Source organism: Triticum aestivum, chromosome 7B, assembly GCF_018294505.1.
Source record: "Triticum aestivum cultivar Chinese Spring chromosome 7B, IWGSC CS RefSeq v2.1, whole genome shotgun sequence".
In the NCBI taxonomy this organism is placed as follows: Eukaryota; Viridiplantae; Streptophyta; class Magnoliopsida; order Poales; family Poaceae; genus Triticum; species Triticum aestivum.
In genome coordinates, this window is record NC_057813.1 from 206,535,207 (window position 1) to 206,545,747 (window position 10,541).

General features: G+C 48.6%; 1 protein-coding gene across 1 annotated transcript; it reads left to right on the top strand.

The window, feature by feature from the left end:
• LOC123156485 (beta-1,2-xylosyltransferase RCN11) lies at positions 1-7,537 on the top strand. Its single transcript, XM_044574612.1, has 3 exons — positions 1-1,019; positions 4,865-5,014; positions 6,310-7,537. Exons 1-3 carry the CDS (start codon positions 360-362, stop codon positions 7,030-7,032), a joined length of 1,533 nt encoding a protein of 510 aa, XP_044430547.1. The 5' UTR covers positions 1-359; the 3' UTR covers positions 7,033-7,537.
• Positions 7,538-10,541: the final 3,004 nt, after the last annotated feature.

Below are 10,541 nucleotides of genomic sequence, written 5' to 3' on the forward strand. Positions count from 1 at the left end.
CCGACGGCTAGGCGGCATCCTGGCCAGGTACGCCGTGCTCCGACAGCACTCCGCCGTATCCAGGACCGGCAGATCGCGCGCCTCGATTGGCAAGAAGGCACGCCGGTCAGCCCACCGCTGTGGCGATGCGATGTCTCCGGCGACAGCTCACCTGCGACTGGTAAAGGCGGAGACCCAAAAGGCAAAAGGAGAATGTGTCACCGGATCGAGGCCGTTCAGAGAATGACCAACCGCGCCAGCAACCGTCTGATCCTGCCCACCACGCGTAACGGCTTCCTCTTCCCCTCCATCGTCTTCGAGTCCACGGCCCCCGGATCTACGGAACCCCGACGGCGCGGAGCACACTCCGGCGACCGGCGATGATGGCCGGGCGCAACCACCACCAAAACCACGGCCAGAGGCTCCGCCGTCTCGTCCCGTGCATCCTCGTCATCGTGTTCGCCGTCCACGCCGTCTCCTTCGCGCTCTACCTCCTCCTCCAGTCCAACCATCCTCCCCCAAACCCCGCCAACCCCGAAGCTCAGACCCATGAGAGAGTCCGAGAGCCGTCTTTCCAGAAGCCGTGGCCGCGCCTCCCGTCCTTCCTCCCCTGGACTGCCGACCCATCGCTGACGCCGCGCTCCTGCGAGGCCTACTTCGGGAACGGCTTCTCCCATCTCGTGGAAGTCCTTCCGGAGGGGCGTGGGGGCGGCGGGTGGTTCCGATGCCACCACAGCGAGACTCTGGGCAGCTCGATCTGCGAGGGCGCGCGAGTGCGGCTCGACCCGGCGCTCATCGCGATGTCGCGCGGCGGCGAGCCGATCGACCAGGTGATGGGCCGCAAGGAGGAGGAGGAGCTGCCCAGGTACGAATCCGGTGCGCTGGTGGTGGAGGGGGCGGCGGCGGGGAGGAGGGGGCCCTTGGTCGAGCCGGGGTTCCTCGACGCCCACGTGCCCACCAACGGGATCGGGATGCACACCATGAGAGCGCTGCTCGACTCCGCGCGTGTCGTGCCGCCCGGTGAGCTCCACTGCTCCCAGGTATTCCTTTCCGTGATAACTGACTTTGTTTCAGCAACCTATAACTGATAAGGTATGTTTGGTGATTGATCGGAAGTGAATTATTGCACAATCTATCTTCCTAGTAGAAAGTAATTTCACAAAATTGAAGAGTACGGAATTAATTGAATCTGCTGGATTAGCTATCTTTGCTAGTATTAGTTTCCTTTATTTATCAGTTTCCTAAACAAATGGTAAATTGTGAGGAATTAGAGGATAGCTAGGATATTCCTATCTGCAAAAAAAGGCTTTGCAATCTTACTCCGGCTCACATAATATCTACCTCTTTTCACTCCACTCGTGCTTATGGGATGAGTGGTGGATGGTGGCTAAATTTCTCCCTAATAATAAAGCACGGATTGGGTCTCCGGGTTCACCGTCACAATACGCTTTCTTCTCATGTCATAATACGTTTTTACAGTTTGTATGGATAAAATCGTAATATAAACAGGGTGGTACTAATAGCACGTTCGTCCGTCCGACCTGGTTCGTTTTACATGGACCTCCACCAGCGATCGCTCGCGTTTGCGCTGCTTGGGCTGAGCTCGTGCGTCGCCCACATATCCTGGCCCATTTAAGACACATGAGAAGGATACGATCGGCGAGCACATATACTGCAGCTAAAAAAATAAAGCCAACGATCCTCGCAGGGATCGAACACAAAACATCATGCAAGAAACAACCCGCAACTACCAGCTGAACTAGCGCCCATTATCTATCACTATCAGCCGAATTTTCCTATGTTAATCCGCTTCGCCCGTCTAGCAGAATTTCTAGGTTGATCTATTTTGGGCCTCAGTCCATCCATCCATCCTCTGCGACGTGGCCCAAAAATACAGTAGAAATAATTGCTCGATCAAACTCCTAATCCTAATCTCACGAACTGTTCACAAGATAATCCCATATCGTTTTTCTTTATAAAATCCCACCAGTTTAAATATGTTTGTGAGCTCAAGACAATAAGCAGCCTCGAATTAAGGATTCTTTCAAAGATGGAATTAATGGGAGAGAGACCCAACATATATTGCCCTAATTAAGCGGAGGGAAAGACCTTATCATTAATAAAAGGAGAGGGATTGCGGAATTATTTAAGAAGGAATCAGCGTTAAACGGGAATTGAGGGCTGTCATGCATGATTTAAGAAGGAATCAACATTAAAGGGAATTGAGGGCTGCCATGCAAGATGCGTAATTTAAAGGGTGGAGATCAAATATACTTGAAAGGGCTGGTGTTAGTCTCGACCAACAATTCTGTGTAGCGTTACTCAGAGGGAAACTTATTTGAGAAGAAATCCAAATAATTCTGTGTAGTCTCGACCAACACAGAATTTTGATGTCTCGACCACTTGAATGGGCTGGTTCGACCAAATATTCTGTCTAGCGTTACTTACCATTTTTTTCTCAAGCATTCTGACTTGAGAAGAAATCCAAAAAGATGACAACTTATTTCATGGAGGAGCTGATGGCTTCATGACATCAGAAATTATCACCATCCTAAGTGGTACGTGTAGGGTGTAGCTCACGGAGAGTGTCCCTCATGGCCAACTCGACGGGATTAGTTTTCAAAGTATAAACACTCCCTTGCGCTGGCGTATCTCAATTGCAGGTGTGTCATGTAGAGGTTGAGATCACCGTGTTCGAATTGGTCATGTTCGAACGCATTGCCTTCAGAGGATGAGACACCGTGGCCACTATTGATGAGGATGGGAAGAAGTATGATTTCAACTGGAGCACATAGACCTCTGGAGGGTCATGAGTTGTGTTTATTGAGATAGGTGCAAAGGATTTTTTGTAAAGAACTAGGGATTGTTTGTTCAAATGCAAAAGAGTTATAATTCATTATTTCTAATGCTTAGTGAGATTTTTTCACGACAGCTTACAAATAATGCCTTTAAGATTTAAAAATTAGAGGGCCTTTTAAGATCAGAATCGTCGTATAAAAATCGTCTCAAAAGCATTGTATATGTAGCATGCCTCTTAATGTACAACTGGGAAAAGACTTCCTCGCCTGCAAGCGTTGTAACGCTCCGCAACGCATCTGGGGACGAAGCCACGTAAATCTCTCCTCACCCTAATTAATTTCTCTCCCCGGTGAATTCAAGGGTGGGCCCAAACTAACTAAACACCCTCCTAATTCAACTGTGGGGCCCACACTAACTAATCTCACCCACCTGAATTCGTGTGAATTGGCCACACTCGTACAATTGATATGAAGTATTACTAGACCTTGGTGCGCGCCTTCCTGCCGTTGCCGGGTGGCATCATTGAGATGTTCTTTGGACATGTTGCTAGATATTTCGGTGGATACGTCACTATATCTCCCGTTGCAACGCACGGGTATATGTGCTAGTTGTGTATAACTGTGTATACTGCATAACAAAAGAAAAGGATCTAAGCCATAGTCCCTCAACAGTAACTGCCAGCAACTGCCAGCAACCTCTGACAACAAATCGTATTTGGAATCCTAAATCTTAAATGCTGCGAATTCAGTATCAGATATCATGAGTGATGTGTATTCTCTCCCCTGTATGATGCGAACTCATTTTTACATTAAATGTAAATTAGACCTCTTAAATGGCAAGAATAATTACGACTAGATGTGAAATAAAAAAGGTAATCCCATAATTACTGCATACATGCCAGTAATAAGAAGAAACATACAAATAAAGGAAATTGCCATCTGTGCTAGATGCAGACTGTGTGAAATAAGTAGAACGAATAATTTGTGGGAAGTTCAAAAAAGACTTTACATGAATTAAAGGTAATTCAAGAAACCAACAATTGGGTTCAAGCGACTATGTTGTGTCGTAGTTCAAATAGGTCACTCATATTGAATTGCGATGTTTCGTGATGCGCTTAGAGCCCCTATTTGGTAACTGCATACAAACTAGTCTTCAGCAAATTTGGATTATTTGGCTTACACATGTGCATTGATGCCAAAGTTTACTTCCTCAAGCAATTTAGGAAGCGTCTGTGTCTCTCTGTACATGCCACGTATTAGATAGGAATGAATGACGATATGAAAGTAGTGAATCATAGCAGGCTGTATATAGACCTACACTCATTCACATTTAAACAAATAATGACACATTGCAGTTGCAGCTAACAAGTTTTTTAGTTATTGCATTTTATCTTTAAAATGCCATTTATTTTTGTCATGGAGTAAGAGGTTGAACCTTGGGGTTATACAAACATAACAAACATATAGTCTGGGAAGCTGCAATCAGTAGTTTCAAATTCCTATCTTCCATGGAGTTGTAAGCCTATGTGCCAAAAAGTAAATTGGAGGGAGTAATCCGAGATGTTATCACTGAGCAATCGAACTGTTACATGTGTTAGTATTTTTATAATCAGTGTGGGGAGTTTTACCTTTTCCTTTCTGTTCTCAGGTTGAATGGGTACTAAGTAAGAGCCTAGTTCTACTATTAGCATATATAAATATCGTGGTTATTCTCTTCGCTATTTGGTTCAGTTTCAGTTTATTGCAATTTTTTTGTTGTAAAACTGGGTGCAGCACAGTTTATGCTTCAATTATGCTAATATACCAGTGATGCATGTCGGCGCACTTTAATAGTATCAAGGAATGGTTAAAAAAACTAGTGGTGCCATATTTCCATGGTATTAAATTGTACCAATGTAATGGCTCTCTTTGTGTTATACTCTTCATGAAGAAGCACATGAACTTGTTGACAAGCAGATATTTACTTTATTTCATGATTGTGACTATTATATGGCAGTACTTATTCGATTGTATTATTTTGAATAAATTCTTGAATTCTTCCTAATTTCTCTAATTGCTTAGTGACTGTGTTGTAACACTTGGTGCAGTGGATTGAAGAACCGACACTTCTGGTCACACGATTTGAGTATGCAAACCTTTTCCACACAATTACAGACTGGTACAGTGCATATGTTAGTTCCAGAGTCACAAATTTACCTGATCGTCCTAATGTTGTTTTCGTGGATGGGCATTGCAAGGTATGTACTGTACTTGCTTATGACTCTTGGTACATTACATGAGATATGTTGCATTAGTTATGATTAATTAGTATGTTTCGACAGTAGTTTGGGTGGTAAAGTATCAACTTGAGAGTTATGTGCCTGATCTGTAGTTTGTTAGTTTGTTCATATTCACATAGATATCTTTGCTCGTTTGGTGTTTGGGACCATATCTGCTGCCCCTGTTAGGAGATCATTGCAATCTAAAACTCCTCCAAATCCTTTCCCTTTCTCTTATCATTTCTGTTCTACATCTCCTACAGATACAAATTCCTGAGAACTCTGTCCTGACACCTGATCCAAAGTTCTGCCATTCATACAGCTCTATGCCTCCACGTCTGCCTGAGCTTGCATTTTCAATTGTTCTATCATGTTATTCTCTTTGTTCAGAATTATCATATGCAGCTTAAAGTGCGGTTTATGGTAACTACTATACTTAAGTACTGCATGCAGTAAAATTTGAAGAAAGAATGGAACACTGGGCAGAGTTTGAGTTTTGACTCTAATGAGTTAAGCTTACCAAAATCGGTCAACCAGAGCTAACCATTTTGTGGCATGTCTCATCAATCATCTCACCACGTCACCACCTGTTCATGGAATAGTTAGAACAGTGCCATACTTTTGATAGTTGATGTGGGTGTGTTCTGTTTGTAACTCCTTATCAGAACATTTGAAGATAGGGTAGGATGGTGAAGAATAATGGTAGTTCTGTTTATAAGATGTCCAGCAGTGTTAGCATTATATTTACAGTATGATTTCCTTCCTACCAAAAGTAACTTATGTTTCCCATTCAACACAAGAACATGAGCATCCATCTGCTCAGTTCTGCCATTGTATTTGTAGAACTGCACGCACCAGCTAGTTGACCCAAAAGCTCAAGCTGATAGGGCAGGGAAAGGTGGGCTATGCATTTATACGTCAACACTCCCCCTCACGTGTGCCTCCCTCAGGCCTAAACATGGACTGAAAGTGGTCTGCAATTTTAACTTTTTATTTTTAAATTGCGCCAGCCGGGTCTTGAACTCAAGACCTCCTGGCTCCGATAGCATGTAGAACCGCACACACCATCCAGTTCACCCAAAAGCTCAAGCTGATGGGAAAGGTGGGCCATGCATTTATACGTCAACAGTATTGATATCAACTACTTGCATACTTTGTGAGTTTCGATTGTATTTTATCTGCTAGTTAAGGAGTGAAATCATTCTTGTCCAATGATTCATTTGTTTTCCCCATGCATATGCTTGTCTGTAACAGATATGACCTGATATCCGCAGGCACCACTGGAGCAAACATGGGAAGCACTTTTTTCGAATGTGACCTATGCCAAGAGCTTCTCTGGCCCTGTTTGTTTCCGGCATGCAGTTCTTTCACCATTGGGCTATGAGACTGCTCTATTTAAGGGGCTTAGTGAAAGCTTCAGCTGTGAAGGAGCCCCTGCTCAGTCCCTTAGAAATAAACCAGACCACCAGAAAACTGCACGGTTGTCTGAATTTGGGGAGATGATTATAGCTTCTTTTGATCTTTTGGAGGATGGGATCGTGCCGCCTAAAAAAACATCAAACGGACTCAACATTCTCTTTGTTCGGAGAGAAGACTACTTGGCCCACCCACGTCACAGTGGAAAGGTTGAATCTAGGCTGAGCAATGAGCAGGAGGTATTCGATGCAGTTGAGAAGTGGGCAAAAGGTCAGAAGTGCAAAATAAACGTCGTGAATGGTCTTTTTGCACACATGAGCATGAAGGAGCAACTCCAGGCTATCCTGGAAGCTTCAGTCATAATAGGGGCTCATGGGGCTGGTCTGACACACCTGGTTTCAGCCACGTCAGACACAAAAGTTCTTGAGATAATCAGCAGCTTCTATCGACGCCCACATTTTGGCTTGATCTCACACTGGAAGTCGTTAGAATATCATGCCATAAATCTCCCTGGATCATATGCAAGTATCCCAGACGTTACCAGTGAGTTGGGGAATATACTGAAAGGTCTCGGATGCTGAAACAAAGTGATTCTTGGCGTTGAGATATTGGCCGTTAAAATCGCCACGAGCATTGTTGCGTGGATAATTCTGTTTAGTTCTATACACTGGTCACACTAGCCACGCCCATGCTTGCTGTTACAGTTGGAGAGCACTCTCTGCTGTTTATTCATTCAGTCACGCCCGTGGTCTAGGAGCCACACAGCCCCAGTTCTCCGCAGAGGAATTTTCTGCTGCCAGATGTAGACCGATATGCCGCTGACAAGCTACTGATGACATGAAGAAACCCAATTGACACTGTCCATTCCGTTCTCGACGTTTTCGCCACGGCCCTGGGGATGGATCAAACTGTAATGTAATTTTTATCATTTGGGCTTGAACGTTTTTGTGTTGCAATGCGAGTGTCAAGTGCCTCCCACTGCCCAATTCCTGAATAACATTCTTGTGCACGGTGTATGATCTGCCCATTATTTCTGCCAACGGACACGGGGCAGCGCTGGTGTATCATTTTGGAAGTTGGGATCGACGGCGCTGGGTCAGTCATAACGCGCTCGCCCGTGTACTTGCGTACCTTGTTCCTTTTGTCTGCTGCTGTTGCTGTAGCTCACACTGTTGATGATAGTAGCTATTGTCTTCCTGGACGGTATCATTGCTGCCTGCCCGGCGTAGGCGCTGCTTCGACGTGTTAAATCGAAGCATCTGTGCTCCGGCATTTATCGCCCTCACCTACTGACTTAGCTAGCTGCGTCTTGAATTTTCCGGAGGGAAGGCTGGAAGAAGGCCGGCGTTGCTGCGCGTTTGGGTTGTGGGCACCGTGGGCATTGTTGAATATCTTTTGTATAGGCAGTATATCGCATGTATATGTAGGATCATTTCCTACCTTGCCCCGCCTCCTAGTTACCATGTATAGTCGAGGCCGTGGGCTGCTCATTGTAAATATATACGTGCGTGTATGCACCCAAATCAATTGAGAGTTGCATTGCCAAACAATATGGTATCAGTTTTCCTCACACGATCCTCTTCCTAAACAGCTTCCGCTCCTGCTGCCGCCGCGCCCTAGGCTGCCGCCGCCGCATCACCGCCGCCGCCGCCCCCTAGCTGCGCCGCCGCCGCCGCTTCTTCTCCCTGCCGCTGCTTCCCCTCCAGCCGCACCACCACCTTCCCTCTCCCACCCGACATCGCCATGGCCTCACCCGCCTCCTCCGCATCCGGTTCCGTCATCCCCAACCCCTTCGCCGGCCTCGATCCCATGCTCATCCGCGATCTTGACATCCACCGCCGTGTCCCCGTGTGCCTTGACTACTCCACCTCCACCTACTATGCCTGGAAGACCTATTTCTCTCTAGTGTTCCGCGAGTATCATCTCCATGATCACGTCGACGGTTCCGTGGATTCCAGCCTCATGCTCGGTGATGTAGAGTGGACGACCATCGATGCTACACTCATCCGATGGTTCTACCTCACCATCTCCAAGGATCTCTTCCACACGGTGGTCAGCGACGGGGATGACGCCCTCGCCGTTTGGACCAAACTCAACGGGCTCTTCACCGACAACCAACTCCAACGCCGGGTTTTTCTTCAACAAGAGTTTTTTGGGTCGCATCAACTTGATTCCTCTGTCGATGACTATTGCATGCGTCTCAAGAAACTTGCAGATGAGCTCCGTGATCTCGGCGAAATCATCTCCGACGATCTCCTCCTCAGCACCCTCTCCGCCGGGCTCAATGAAGAGTTCGGCAACGCTGCCTCCAACCTCATCTTGATCCCGGAGCCAACCTTTGCCAAGGTTGTGGCTTACTTGCGTCTGGAGGAACGTCGCATGAAGATGGCGAAAACTAGGGCGACCCACGTCGCCCTCGCTGCCGGGACCTCCCGCGGCGGCCCGCCCCCGCCGGCTCCACAGGCGCCCGCCGCGTCGCGGTTCCCTCCTCCGGCGGCCTCCTACGGGCCGTACCCGCCGCCACCAGCGGGCCACTTCCAGGGGCCGCCACCCCCACCTGCCTCCTCCGATCGCCGCCGTGGTGGGCGTCGCGGTCGCAAGGGAAACGGCCAGGGGGGCCAGCCTCGTCAGCAGCAGGCCACCGCGCCCTGGGCCGCGGCCCAGAACCCGTGGACGGGCCTGGTGCATGCGTATAGCATGCCGGTGCCCCGCCCGCCCGCTCTTGGTCTTCTGGGGCCACCTCCCGCAGCGCACCAGGCGCTGATCGCCGCGCCACAGGCGCCGTACGCCGCGCCTCCAGCAGCGCCGTACGCCGCGCCATCTCCAGGCGCCTACGCCATGGCGCCCTACACCGCGCCGCCGCCGGTGCCCTATGCCGCGGCGCCCTATGCCGCACTGCCACCGTCGGCGCCGCCGCTCCCGCCGGCTCCATGGGATCCGGCCCTTCTCGCGGCGCTCCAGTCCGCCCCCTCACCAGCCAACTACACGGGTGGCGGCGATTGGTACATGGATAGTGGCGCCACCTCTCATATGGCTGCCAACCCCGGTACTCTCCACTCCTCATATCTTGTTCATACCTCCAATCGTATTACTGTTGGCGATGGGTCATCTCTTCCTATCACGCACATAGGCCATGCTTACTTTCCGTCCACATCTACACCGATTTCATTATCTAACATACTTGTTTCTCCCGAACTCATTACTAATCTTGTTTCCGTTCGTTCCCTTACTCGTGATAACCCTGTCACTGTTGAATTTGACATGTGTGGTTTTTCTGTCAAGGACGCCCGTACCCGGATGGTGCTCCACCGATGTGATAGCCCCGACGAGCTCTACCCAGTCCACCCACCCGCCTCCACCTCCACCTCTCCGGTCGCTCTCTCCGTCGGTGTGGATCTTTGGCACGCTCGCTTGGGACATCCGAAGGACACCACCCTTCGTCATATTCTTCGGAGTTTTTCTTTCACTTGTAATAAGACCGACGGTCACACTTATCATGCGTGTCGCCTAGGCAAACATACTCGGCTTCCTTTTAGCACTTCCTCGTCAGTTGCATCGTATCCGTTTGAACTACTTCATAGTGATGTGTGGACTTCTCCAGTTGCGAGTAATACCGGCTACATCTATTATCTTGTCATTTTAGATGATTTTTCGTACTATGTGTGGACCTTCCCGTTGCGGCGGAAATCCGATGTCATATCCATTCTCACCGTCTTTTACTCCTATGTCACCACCCAGTTTGGTCGCCCCATCCACGCTATCCAAACCGACAACGGGAAGGAGTTCGACAACCTCGCGGTTCGCACCCTCCTCACCACACATGGCACGATATTTCGTCTCACTTGTCCCTATACCTCGCAACAAAATGGGCGCGCAGAACGGGTCTTACGCACTCTTAACGATTGTGTCCGCACCTTGTTATTTCATGCTAATGTGCCACCCCGCTTCTGGCCCGATGCACTTGCCACCGCATCACGCCTCATCAACATTCGGCCTTGTCGCGTCCGTGGCAACTTTGCACCACACCACTTGCTTTTCGGGAGCCCCCCATCCTATGACGATCTTCGCATCTTCGGGTGCCTCTGCTATC

What these genes read in the sequence shown, in the direction of transcription:
- LOC123156485 (XM_044574612.1), top strand. Translation starts at nt 360, where the DNA reads ATGATGGCCGGGCGCAACCACCACCAAAACCACGGCCAGAGGCTCCGC. An exon ending in GTGAGCTCCACTGCTCCCAG is followed by an intron (nt 1,020 to 4,864) that starts GTATTCCTTTCC and finishes CACTTGGTGCAG; the next exon opens with TGGATTGAAGAACCGACACT. An exon ending in TCGTGGATGGGCATTGCAAG is followed by an intron (nt 5,015 to 6,309) that starts GTATGTACTGTA and finishes TGATATCCGCAG; the next exon opens with GCACCACTGGAGCAAACATG.